The 13,857-nt window shown below is 43.5% G+C and overlaps 1 protein-coding gene across 5 annotated transcripts in view; it reads right to left on the bottom strand.

The window, feature by feature from the left end:
• The window catches only part of TBC1D9 (TBC1 domain family member 9), a 64,224-nt gene extending 51,483 nt beyond the window's left edge, over positions 1-12,741 (bottom strand). The window contains exons 1-2 of one of the 5 annotated variants that reach the window (XM_087963111.1): positions 11,621-11,671; positions 9,110-9,177 (exon numbers count right to left, since the gene is read on the bottom strand). Coding sequence is in view for 3 of the 5 variants with exons in the window: in XM_026668816.2 (XP_026524601.1) it covers positions 11,621-11,747 (127 nt within the window). In the remaining 2 variants the exon portion in view is untranslated. Of the gene's footprint in view, positions 1-9,109; positions 9,178-11,620 lie in introns of all 5 variants that reach the window. The other 4 variants (XM_026668816.2, XM_026668815.2, XM_087963113.1 and 1 more) reach the window with 4 other exon arrangements.
• Between the last annotated feature and the right edge of the window lie 1,116 nt (positions 12,742-13,857).

Here is a 13,857-nt window from a genome sequence, read left to right as displayed (position 1 = left end):
GGGAACTGAATATACATGATGAAGTTCAGTCCCAGTCTCTGCTGAGATAACTGCATATTAGCAGAACTGTAAAGAAGTGATTTCTTCTGCTCCTCTCTCTCAATCCCACATATTATCTCTTAAAATCAACTTCAGAGGCTATCCAGATTGCCCAGAAAATGGGAAGTTACAGGGCGGAAAAATAGCTGCATTACAGAAATGCAGACATACAATCTTGATTTTTTCTCTTTTTATTACCAGTTTCTTTTAAAATGATGCTGACTGCATGATAGATAATGGAAAAAATATTGATATTTCACTTATTTGCAGCATATACCATCTTCAGATCATATAAATCTTTCACCTTTCTTTCATGTGTTGAAAACTTCATATGATTATGTTCCCAGAGTGATAACAACCAGAGGACTGCAAGGAATATAAATCCTTCCCCACTGCCATTCAGTCAAAACTGAAGAATGCTCTTGGATGAGAAGCAAAACATCTTCAAGGGAAAAAAAACCAAGGAAGTCCAGTTGCCTTTTGAAAAAGCATCTTTATGACAACCATGACTGGATGACTGAGAATCTTCACAGACCAGGAGTGTCAAAATTTCATTGAGGGCCACATCAGGGCTGTGTTTGACCTCAGGGGCCCAGGGTGGGCATGGATAGGGTGGGCATAGCCAGCTTGATGTCATTTGTGTTGGGGAACTGGTGGTGGTCCAAGCACTCTGCCAGCAAAAACGGTCTTCCAAGCTCTGTTTTCAGCTGTGACAGCCTCCTGCAGTCCTCTGCCAGTGTCCCCCTAAAGCTCCATTGTCGCTAGCAGAGGCACTGTAGGCCAGTCCTTTGCTGTTTCCAGGGGGGGCAACGGGCTGAATCTGGCCCACAGGCCTTGAGTTTGACACCCCCGCCATAGACAGACAGAAGGAAAGAGTTTGGTCCTAATTACTGCTTCATACCTACATAATGCATTTGAAAGATTTCTGGCATGATTTCACAGGGTGTCAACTGCTGGAACATACCCAGGTTGTAATAAACCATTTCATTGACCAGATAATGAGAAACAGCTGCTATCATAAATATATAGACGTATATATGATCATTCATTCCAAAGAAATGGCTCCTGTAAATAGAGGCCTTTGTCCAAGTCTAAACTGAACATAGATTTGGGCAGATAAACTATAGGTAGGCCTTGACTTACAATAAGTCACTTAGTAACTGTTCGAAATTATAATGGCACTGAAAAAAGTGACTTGTGACTTTTTCCTATTTATGACCATTGTAAAATCTCCATAGTTACGCCATCAAAATTCAAATGCTTGTCAACTGACTCATATTTATGATGCTTGCAGTATCCCTGGGCCATGTGATCATTGTTTGTGACCTTCTGAAAAGCAAAGTCACTGGGGAAGCTGGATTCACTTAACAAACTGTTACTAATTTAATAACTGCAGTGATTTGTTCAACAACTGTGGCAAGAAAGGTCATAAAATGAAGCAAAACTCACTTAACAACCATCTCACTTAGCATCAGAAATTGGGGGGTCAATGGTGGTTATAACTCAAGGACTGCCTGTACTCAATGTTTGAAAGCAGGCGAGAATCCCTAAAATAGAAGCAATGAGATATCTATGTCAAACTCTTATTTTAATTTCCAATTTACCTTAGATTCAATATGTACAATTATTCTTCCTTTATTTCATCCACTACAATAAAACCAGAACATGCACTTATTATTCCCTATGTACAAGATATAGACAGACCCTTTAAAAATCCAAATGTTGAAAATTCAATCTTATTCTATGAAACATAAACTTACATAATTTAAAACTTTTGTTTGATTTTTTACTTTGAATTTACTATTAAAGATTATGTGAAATATTTGAATTCTGTGTCTCTTGATAGCAGCTCTAATAAGTAAACACCTTCCCCTCTTTTACTATCAAGATCTGTTGCAATATACAACTGTTACAATAAATGGACGCTGAATGTTGCAGTGGTCAACCTTGTGGAATGCTGGCTGGGAGGGGCGCTGGCTGGAGAAACGAAAGTTATGGGAGAAGGAGAAACGAAAGTTATGTGGGAGAAGAAAGTAACTGGGCAGGGCTAAGAGCAGAGGTGATAAGACCCCAGCAATGGTATAGTTTTGTATTAGCATAATTATGTAGTTTACCTTATAAGGAAAAATTCCCTGTTCCTGCTATGACGCTTGCAAGCAACCTAATAAAAGGAGGTACCTGCCTTTTGTTCAGGGCCTTTTCATCCCGAGTAAACATTGTGTCCGTGTGTTTATTCATTTACCATGAGAGGCCCAGGGCTCTGAACTCAGACCCTGCCCGTTGCCAGGGTGTGGGCAGCAAAAACCACAACTGGTGAACCCCGACGTGATTCGTGATTCGAGCCAGCTGCAGCCCAGGGATGCCGTTTCGTGTTACGGATCCCTCCCCAGGAATCTTCTGCAAAGAGGACATCCTCCCTTAGTAAAGCTGCATCTGGCTGCATCCACAGCACGACTTCCAGGAAGGAGTGTGCTGCCCTGATTCCCATATTACGCACCGGAGACCGCCAGCGCATCGTAAGTATGGGCACCCCAATCTCCAAGCTTCTGTCCAAGCATGTGGACGAGCTTCGATCCTTAATCAGGAAGGCGAATCACTTGCAGAAAGCTAACGGACATACTATCTATCCTCTCTCTCGCAAAAAATTACCTCCTTTCTCCTTTATCTTCAAAAACATTGCCCCGCTTATCCAGAAGGTGGCACTCTTAAACCATCTATTTGGGAAAAAATAGGAAAATACATTCACGAGCCTCCACGAGCCCCCCGGAAATCCTCTACGCCTGGAGAGCTCTCGTGACTGCTATCAATATTCTTTACCCCCTCTGAATCAATCTCTGACCCAATTCCCTCTGAATCAATCTCTGACCAGACTTCGGGTCAGCCTTCCCCATCTCCTAAAAATCCCCTGCCTTCTTCGGCAGAAACTCCCACACCTCCTGCTCTGTACCCTGCTGTTCCTTCCTCCCCCCTCCCCTCCCCCTACAACCCCCTCGCATTCCTGATGTTAACCCTATCAAATCCACTGAGTCTCCTGCCTCCTTGCCTGTACGTAATACCTTTCAGGAGGCACTGATTAAAGGAAAAATAGATCCGGAGGACCTCTCTTGTTTTCCTATGGTCCTCCAAGCCCCGGCAGGTGGTGGAAATCCTGCCCTCAGTATGTCCCTATGGAATGGGATCTCATGAAAGAACTCAAATCTGCCACTGCCAAATATGGCCTTAAGTCACCCTATGTTAGAACCTTGTTAGAAAACATTTCTAATAATCATAATATTCTTTTCTCTGAATGGCAAATGATGGCTTCTATGCTCCTAACATCTCTGTTACAATTCACAATCTGTAACAAAGTCTTTTCGGTCTCTGACGTAGGTGTCCTCCCAACGGCTGAGTGGCCGGACGATTGGCCTTTGGAAACTGCCCCAGCCGTTCGGGGACTGCTACTACCTCCAACCCTTGGTTCTTCCATTACATACTAACCTGTGGGACTGTGATCTTATGTCTCAACTTAACACAAAACTCATTATTGATTAATGGAATCTTTTGCTAAAACTCTACCATGTGTTAACACTATGTAAATAATGTCTTGCTACCCTATTGTTCTGCTTTTCCACAATTTCTGGTGTACTTGAGAAGACAGGAGTGGGAAGCTAAGATTGTTTGTTGCATGTAGATTTGATGATAAAGGTGGAAGAAGGAAGTAGAGAGATGGTTTGTGGATGTGTTGTTTGGAGGAAGGAAGTGGAAGAAGGAAGGAGAGAGATGGTTTGTGGATGTGTTGTTTGGAGGAAGGAAAGAGGCTTTGAAGAGGCCTCTGGAGTTAGCTGAATGGATTGATGTGACAATCTGGACTGAAGCTACAGGGAAATAGAGCTGGTAATGGCATCAATTCTCTTGCTAGAAATAGAAGAGAATAGGATTGGAAACCTGAGGAAAAAGAAAGATGAGTTGGAAGAGGAAAAGATGTGTGTGCAAATTGAGAAGGATGTGTGTGTCTGTGAATGCAATGAGGGGAATTTTGGATGTTTGAAAAGTAAACTCTAAGAAAGCAGCAAGGAAAAAGAAATGGGAGGGCGACCCCTAGTGGGCTGGCCTTTCCAGAGAACATAGATTGATTTCACCAAAATACTAGAGAAAGGGAGGGGCGATACCAGCCCATCGCTTTTCTGAGTAAAACTCTCTGTCTTTACCTTCTCAACCCACTATGGTTCACTTCAGCTCGCTCTGCTTTGTATCAAGGGACGTCACCGAGCCAAGGCTTTGCTCGGTTATGATGTTCAAGCTATACACATTCCTTTCAAACTCTCTCAATGGGACCCCCTTTTCAGACGTCAGATGTATTGCAGGACGCTCTGGAGAATTGGATTGGTCCCATCTCTTGCCATCTCCCTTCTGACCCCCGTCTACAGCTAATTAAAACGGTACCTATTACCTTTTCCTCTCCAGTAGTTACTTTTCCACTAATTCAAGCCATCACAGTTTTTACTGATGGCTCTAAAACTCATGGTGCTTGTGTCTGGTATGATCAAGCTAACTGGCACAAGCAACTGACAAAGCCCCAATCATCGGCACAGCAAGCTGAATTAGCTGCTTTTAACTTAGCCTTGGAGACATTTCCTGAGCAACCAATTAACATCATAACGGATAGTCTATATGTCTCCCAATTGGTCTTGCACATTTTTGAGGCATATCTGTCTCCTTCTATACAACCATCATTAATGACACTGTTGCTTCGGCTGCATATGCTCATTCAATCTAGGACCCATCCTCTATTTGTAGCCCATATACGTAGTCATCAACAACTCCCAAGTTTCCTTTCAGAAGGGAACCAGGTAGCTGATACTGCTTGTAAAGTACTTTCCATCAGTATTAAGATGCCTCAACCTTCCCCTCTAACAGCAGGGGAAAGTCATAGTTATTTTCATCAAAACAAAAAAGGCTCTGGTTAAACAATTTGGTATTTCCTTGGAAGAAGCAACTGCAATTATACAACAATGCCCCACTTGCAGTTTGCAAGCAAAAGCCCTTCCTCAAGGGACCAATCCCAGGGGTGTAGAGGCTTGTGAGACATGGCAAATGGATGTCACTCAATTCTCACCTTTTGCCCCTTGGAAATACCTTCACGTGTCTATTGACACCTATTCAGGGTTCATCATGGCAACCCCGCAAAGGGGAGAAGCCTCCAAACATGTCATCAATCATTACATTCGTACCTTTGCATCGTTGGGACGCCCAAATGGAATAAAAACAGATAATGACCCTGCATACACTAGCACAGCTAATAGTCAAGGACAAGCCCTGATAGAGAGAGCCAACTTAACGCTAAAAACAGCGTTAGAACGACATTTGATCAAAGGGAAAAGAACCCTTAGCCTCCCGGCGATGCAAGACACTTTTAATCTCTGTCTTTATACTCTCAACTTCCTCAATCTCTCCAGCACCCCTGCTATGACGGCAGCGGAGCGACATTTTTCCTCCCCACCTTCCCCTGATTCTCCCAAACCACAGGTATACTACTACCAACTGCCAGACCCTACTTGGAAGGGCCCTGCTGGTCTCTTCACCTGGGGTCGAGGCTACGCAGCAGTCCAACTTCCTGACAGAACTCTCTGGGTTCCTGCAAGGTGTGTCCGCCCATATCACCGTCCACAACCAGCGGAGCCATCATCCGGAAAAGATGACAGCACTCTTCTTCTTCCTGCTTGGCTGTTCGCTCGCTGGACTGATGGAACATCCACCAGCTTTAACGCCCATAGGCCATACAACATCACATGGGTCATCAAGGACGCATATGGACAGGTATTGAATTCAACACACTACTATGCCCAAATTGACACTTGTTTCCCACACTTACAATTTGACTTTGCTGAAATGATCCTGGGCAGAACAGCATATGCAAAAAAAAGGACAGGGGACTCCAACAAGCCCAGAAGTAGTGAAAAAATTCCGCCTTTATGTCTGCCCAGGTCACGACACTTCTCCAAACCATCAACACACTTGTGGTGGCCTATCGGACTACTTTTGCAAATCCTGGAGCTGTGTGTCCACTGGTCACATCTGGTGGAGCCCTCCCTACAAAAATGACTTAATCACCCTTTCTCGTTCAAGGGAGCAAATGCCTTGCGCTGGGGAAGGGGGACCACCAGGTGCCCGTTGCAACATGGTCACTGTGAGATTCACTGCAAAAGGGAAAGCATCTACATTATGGGACACTGGAGTAAGGTGGGGAGGAAGAGTGTATGACACCGCGGGGTATGACTCTGGCAACATTTTTTACATACAACGACAAGTACACATACCCTCCTCTGGCCCTGTGGGACCAAGTGCCAAGGAAATTAAATCTTCCTTTCTACAACCTTTGTCAACAACAGTTAATCCCTTGCTGCCACTTCTTCAATCTTCTTACAGTGTCCTGAATGCTTCCAACACTTTCTTATCTAAGCATTGTTGGTTATGTTTGTCTCCCACTCCACCATTTTATGAAGCAGTAGGATCTTCACAAGCCATAAGAAATGACACCTCGGACTCTCAATGTAGATGGCACGATAGTACCACCATCACTATCACTTCCATAATAGGCCAAGGCTGCTGTTTGGGCCACATACCTAAGAATTACTCGCAATTTTGTTTAAATGTCACCACGGGAAAGTACTCATGTGATATGTACATACCTGCTCACCGACTCAGCCTTAATATAGGGGCTTGGACCCAGGTATTTACCACCACAGGAGGCAACATAAACAAACGCCTCCAGGGTCAATACTTCATTCCTGGAGATGCTTCAATGTGGGCATGTTCCACGGGACTGACAGCCTGTGCCAGCGGGGATACTTTAATCAAGCAAAATTCCTTTTGTATTCAAGTACAATTGATTCCAAAAATGAATGTATATGACTCAGAAAATTTTGTTTCTCTGCTAGAACCTAGACAATATAACCTTAGAGCAAAAAGAGAAGTAGTAACTGCTTTGACACTAGCTGTTTTGCTGGGGTTGGGGGCTTCTGGGGCAGCCACAGGTATAGCTGGCCTTGTTACCTCTGATCAGCATTTTCGCCACTTAAGCGCCACCATAGATGCAGACTTACGCCGCATTGAACAATCTATAGTTGCTTTGCAGAACTCCCTCACCTCCTTATCTGAAGTTGTCTTACAGAATAGAAGAGGTTTAGATTTGTTGTTCCTCAAGCAGGGTGGGTTATGTGCAGCACTGAAAGAAGAATGTTGTTTTTATGCAGATAGTTCAGGAGTGGTTTTAGATTCTATGAAAAGAGTTAGATAAGAGACTAAAAGAAAGGCAAAGAGAACGAGAGGCTCAACAAACATGGTATCAGGGTCTGTTCAACTTCTCCCCATGGTTAACCACCTTAGTATCTGCCATTGCTGGTCCTCTTATTCTCCTACTTGTGCTCTGTACCATTGGCCCTTGTGTTCTGGGCAAAGTTTTGGCCTTCTTAAAACGCAGATTAAGCCAGTTGGATTCCAACCTATCACGGACTCAGAAACAGGTAAATACTCTCATATCTCATACACAAGAAAAACGAGCTCTGTTAACATTCTCCTCGGATTCAGACGAAGATGAAATCATCAAGAGTGCTGGTAAGGACAAAACATGCATCCTAATGCACTTGCAAGCCTCAGACTCGGAGGAGGAGGAGGTAAGCAAGAATCATCATTAGGACAGTGTTAATATATCACCTTCCAAATAAAATAAAAACAGAGGAGATGTTGCAATATACAACTGTTACAATAAATGGACGCTGAATGTTGCAGTGGTCAACCTTGTGGAATGCTGGCTGGGAGGGGCGCTGGCTGGAGAAACGAAAGTTATGGGAGAAGGAGAAACGAAAGTTATGTGGGAGAAGAAAGTAACTGGGCAGGGCTAAGAGCAGAGGTGATAAGACCCCAGCAATGGTATAGTTTTGTATTAGCATAATTATGTAGTTTACCTTATAAGGAAAAATTCCCTGTTCCTGCTATGACGCTTGCAAGCAACCTAATAAAAGGAGGTACCTGCCTTTTGTTCAGGGCCTTTTCATCCCAGAGTAAACATTGTGTCCGTGTGTTTATTCATTTACCATGAGAGGCCCAGGGCTCTGAACTCAGACCCTGCCCGTTGCCAGGGTGTGGGCAGCAAAAACCACAAAGATCTTCTTTAATTAGAAACTATCAGAGACTAAGTCTGGAATCTTTTAAATGGAAAGCAAATGGTTTTTGCATTTTAACTGAAAATTATATGAAAAATGCTACAGCTAAGCACTTTATACTTATAGGATCTATTTCACTTGAAACTCTGAAAAATTCCATCAAAACATTAACTCTCTCAGATTCAGTGATTCTTTCATTCATTCGTTCATTCAAATACTTCAGTATTTTCATATAACATAGAAACACATTTATCTAGGAGTAAGCCCTTATTTTAACAATTACCATGCAGTCTACTAACTAGAATATCACTGATGGCTTTTTTTTTTCCAAAAGGAAGCCAAGTCAGAGTCTCCCAAGCCTTTTTATATTATGCAATAATGGTCAGACTGAATTGTTCACCTTTGGAACAGTGGGGCTATTCCACTGGTTCGACCTGGTTCTGGCGTACTGGTAGCGCTGAAGATTAGTGGAGACCGAATCGGTTGTCTCTGAGGAGCTGCTGTTGGGCCCACCCACCCAGGCTCCCATACTGACCTTTATTCCCTGCTTTTGAAGCGCAGTTGCTTTGCGCGGGACAGCAGATTGCCATGCGTTAGCTGCTGAAGTTACAGGGAGAGTGCAGGATTGCAGGAGGTAAGAAAGCCTCTGCGTGTGCGCAAAGCACCCCCACCAAGCCACGCCCACCGAACCGGTGGCAACCTACTTTGCAACCCACCACTGCTGTAGAACACTATATTATTTTCAATTCATTAATAAAACACTAAACACAAAATACAATGCCTGCAAATACTGCTGTCAACAGAGGTGCTAGTCTTTAATTTACAGGCATGGCACTGTTTGAATCCCTATTCAGTTTGGCTAGGTATCTAAGATAGGGACAGCTGCTATAAACTGGACATTTCTTTTTCTAGTAAGAATCTGAAGTCACCTTGAAGAGCTCCTTGAATTATTTATGATGATCCCACATTTTTAGGATATGATTTGAAGACGTAAGAGCTTTAAAGAAAAAACAGCAATATTATGTGATGTTATTGCTACCATTCAGGTTTTTATACAAACTAGATCAGATCAAGAAATAAGAAACAGTTTAAAGCCTACTGATGATTTCCATTCTGGGAACTGCCCATAATAACAATAATACACTAAGTGAAAGGGATGATGCATATGGCCATTTGAAGAAAATGTAATTTCAAAATGTAAAGGACAAATTAAGAATGTTCTTACAAAAGGTTTCCAAGCCACCCAAATTAAAATTCCTTAAAAAGAAAAAGCACTCATACACGTAAAAAATGTTCTCTACCTTACCTGAAACAGTAGAATAACAGTATTAACATTCCTTTAGGCTTCCACTACTCTTACATAATTTATCTGAGCTAAAATAAGACAATTGTATTTCCTTTTTCCTGTATTGTACAGCTAGTAATATCATGGATATCTATGTAAGACTGAACATAAATACAAGGAGACTGAAATGTATTTATCTTTCTGACTGCCCAATGCTGGAAGTAAAATTATTCAATAGTAATTCTAAACATGGTAGCCATGATGACTACTGCCATAAACTATTAAACTAAACTATTAAATCAAAGAGTTCTCTAGTTATGGATTAGTGCTTGTAACACCAACCAAGTGTAGATGTGAATCTGAACCACCGCAACTATAGAAATAAAAAGGGAGCTTGTCCCTTATTTATTTGTGTGGACAACAGAAACAGAAAATATCTTAAACCATTTTAAACCCTGTTCAGAACTGATTTTTGTCTATTCTACAAGGCAGTTTGAATTTTGTGACCTTAGGCAATTTTATACCCAATGCACCACATTTATAGCAAGATAAAGGATTAAGGAATTTTCACAGAGAACATTGGAAGATGAAACTACAAAAGAATTTCAAAGTAGAATAAGTACACCAAACTCTTTGTATAAGTACTTGGAAGTACCTCCCAGGGCTTTAAAGATTTCCTACACAAGGTCAATAATAATCCTAGCAGTTTTATGGAATTGTCATAAAATTCCCTCCCAATGTTTTTCTGTGCAATGACAAAGGAAATAATAATTAGCAATTAAATTGTCAGCCCAAAATAATACTGCAAGTAATTACTGTACATAATTACAAACTTCCATAGCCTAATGCCTTCCAAAAATACTGGGATGACAATTCCCAGAGTCCCTACCAACTGGCTTTTGGCTAGGAATGCTGAGAGTTTCATGGCCAACATATCAAGGGCATTATACTGTAGAAGCTCAAGCAAAGTGTATAAATATATCCCAAAGACATAATGGAAGAAAATATAGCAGTCATTTTTAGTTTAAGACAGGGTAGAAACTATGGCCCTTTTATGACCTGTGGACTTAAAATTCTGAGAGTTGAAGTCCACAAGTCATAAAGAGGCCATAGTTCCCCACCTCTGGTTTAAGAGATGTGTACCTTTTCAAGCTGAAATGCCGAAATCTTATATAGCCTAGAGAAAATATACAGCTCAGTAGCTCAGGGTTGAATTATGAAGTCTTTGGTACTGTCTAGGCTTGGTTGTTAGATTGTAGACATTCCATTATTTATTTATTTATTCTGTCATGGTTAGTGTATATCAGAGGTGATCATCCTTTGAGTGCTGTATGCAACGAAATTTCATTTTCATGTATGCTGATTAGTGTACATTCAAGGTGACAATAAAGTTGTATTGTATTGTATTGTATTGTATTGTATTGTATTGTATTGTATTCCTTGACTAGGTAATATCATTGTGAGTGAGTGTGGGGTTTGCTCTCCAGCAAACAACCTCTTTGTTACCTTATTGTTACCTTGTTGGGTAATGTAAGGTTGCAAGCAAAAAAATAAGGAGCTCAAGGAGAACCAAGAATTCCTCATACATAGCCACCTTCCCTCCACCATTAATGGCAATAAGAACCCCCCAGAAAGGGCTAGATCAACAGGATACTAGTCCACAAGGGTCTACTCATGAGTAGTCCCCCTGAATTCAGGAGGAATAATAAAAAAAACTATAATAGAAAGATAAAATATCTTATATTACATATATTAACAGCAGCAAGAATTTCATATGCTCTGGAAGGAAAACTCTATACCACCTTAAGGCTTAATAATAAAAAAAATTAGTGTGTGGAAATGGATAAATTAACTATGGAATTAAAAGGGAAAACAGACACAGAATACAATGCAGTATGGGGGACATGGTTTATTTGGATAGATAATAGATATAAAAATAGAAAATGTAAATAACTTATATAATAAATAAGAGGGTATGAAAGTATTATGCATTGTAAGTTTTGATAGGACACATAACTGTATATATAATGCCACAGCGCTGTTTAATAACTATTGGTATTATGTATAAATGGGGAAAAAATTCAATAAAGCATTATTTTAAAACAGAAGAAGGGCTGAGCGCCCCTTTTCCCAGAGAGAAGCCGGCTGCTCTTACCAGTGATCCCTCCGCTGCCTCCATCTCCTCCGTGCCCCTTCCTCTTCTGCAGGATGAAGTAAGGGTTGGCCCGCTCCGTGATCCACAAGGCATTGGCCAGCAACACCTCCTCCGGGTTCACCCACATCCTCCCGGCTAAGACCAAGGCAGCCCGGGGGGGGGGGGCTTCTTTTCGGCTTCTCAAGAACGCAGCCACCGTTTTCCCTCAGCGCTCTGCCCAGCCCGGAGGGGCGCCGCCAACAGCTCGACGGAAGCACGGCTCATCGGGAAGGAGGAAAGCACGAAAGAGCCTCGGCATGCCCGTAGCGCTTGCCCGCGTCCTCGACCCGAGGTAGGAGCAACTCGGGAGTCACGTCGGTGGGGGACGCGGGAACGAGCCGAGCGGTGACCTCAGAACGGGCGACGCGGCGGCTGAGCCCGCCCAGCCTCACTTCTGCCGGGCAGGAACGCCATCGCCCAGCCAGCTCATGGCCAGAGAGCCCGGGGAAGGATGCGGTGGCAGGACCGTATCCGAGCAAAAACCCCGAAAGGGGAAACGGTTCGGAATTGCCTCCTGCGCCGAGAAAATCCGGGAAGAAAAACCGCCTTAAGACCGCTTATTCCCCGCCGTTTATGTGGAGGAGGCAAGGTCAGGTATACGGACGGAGGCTAGAGAGCTGCTCGGCTCGCATCGGCCGCCCTTCCTCCTCCACCTCTCCGTGCGCCAGCGCCTTCCGCAGCTGGCAAAGCCCGCAGCGTCCCCGGCACGGGTTACGCAAAAACAGCCCGGGGGTTTCGGACGATCGCGTCTTCCTATCGCCCCCGCAGCGAACTGGTCAAAAACCCACCGCCTTTCGAAGTCGGAGGCGCACGACCAACCTATAAACCGAGAAAAACTCGTCTCCGTCCGACAAAGGACGCCGTCAAAAGGCGGCTTAAGGAGACGGCCGGCTACCCTCGTTCAAGCACCGGCCAAGCCGGCTGAGGGGAGCATCCTCCTCCGCTGGGTTGCTAACCTCACGACCGCTTAGATCGCCCATCCCTGCCCGGCCGGGATGGCACGGGCCGGCAGCACCCAGGAACTCCCCGCTCCGCTGCGGCTCTCCCTCGCCTGCGGAGGGCGGACGCGCCAGGTTCCGAAGAGGCGAGGCGGGGCCTCGGCTGGAACAACCTGCGCAGCGCGCGGTGGTTGGCTTGGCGCTTCCTGCAATCCCAAGAGCTGGTCACGCGGGCTCCACAGCCCTGGCTCGGCCCGCAAGCTCCACCCAGGCGGCTGGAGTCGGCCGGAGGGCCTCCTGCGGAGCCCCGGCGGGAGCTTGTGGTTTCTTGAAGGGCATTGCGGAAGAAGAGGCCCCCTTTCTCCCCCCCCCTTTTCTGCCCACAGAAGGTGCCGGCGGAGACGGTAGTGAGTCAGAAGGAATCGCCCATTTCAGTTTCTAAGTCGGACTGCGTTGCCAGTCGGTTATTCTATGAGCCCGGCTAATTTATGGAAGGCATTTCTGTCCTTCAAAGCAGGTGTTGCTGGCAAGGGACACAATATATCGACATTGGAAAAACTGCAACAACAACGCAAACTATAAGCATGCACAACCTTCGTCACCAACAAATGCAATTAATCAGCATTATTAGATTTGACGAGAAAATTTAGACCACCCCCTGAGTCGAAGCAGAGGTATGAAACCCAAGTTCTTTACTGCTATCTAGTGGCGGTTCTGAATCATTTGCGGTCCTTGTAGCCCAAGATAACAGCTTTTACGAATCACCTAGCAATTTTTGATCCTGTGCCTTTGCTAATATTCCTATGTAATATGTTTGAGAAGATGATTTTTCACTCTTATAGTTTTTAAATGTGCAATAATTCTGGAAGATGTTTATTTGGCTACTTTTTTATTATGGGAAGCCTTATATCTAGGTAAATCATTGTAAAAGAGATACCCTTGAGATTAAGCTATTTAACTTTGGCTCTAGCTTTATGGTTCTCTTGTAAGTGTTTTAAGGCTGACTGACTTCTATTGGGTGACATGCTAGCCTTTCTTCAAAAACATTAGGTAAAAGTCCATAATTTGTTTTGCAGCCTGTGAATTGAGTTAATACAAAAGTGGCTCTTTACATATCTCTCTAAAGAGATTTGCATTAAAATTATATCCATTGCAAAATTTCTCTGGGAACTATTATTTCAAGCCAAAAAAAGTTCATTGGAGATTTATGAGAATTCATAGCTCTGTGAGAATTATATTCTTGTTAAGCAAAATATTATC

The sequence above is a fragment of the Notechis scutatus genome, chromosome 4 (assembly GCF_049901735.1).
Source record: "Notechis scutatus isolate UNSWTSFEM ecotype Mainland chromosome 4, rNotScu1.2, whole genome shotgun sequence".
NCBI classification, from domain to species: domain Eukaryota; kingdom Metazoa; phylum Chordata; class Lepidosauria; order Squamata; family Elapidae; genus Notechis; species Notechis scutatus.
Note: the sequence above shows the minus strand (reverse complement) of the source record. Positions and strands in the feature narration are given on the sequence as shown.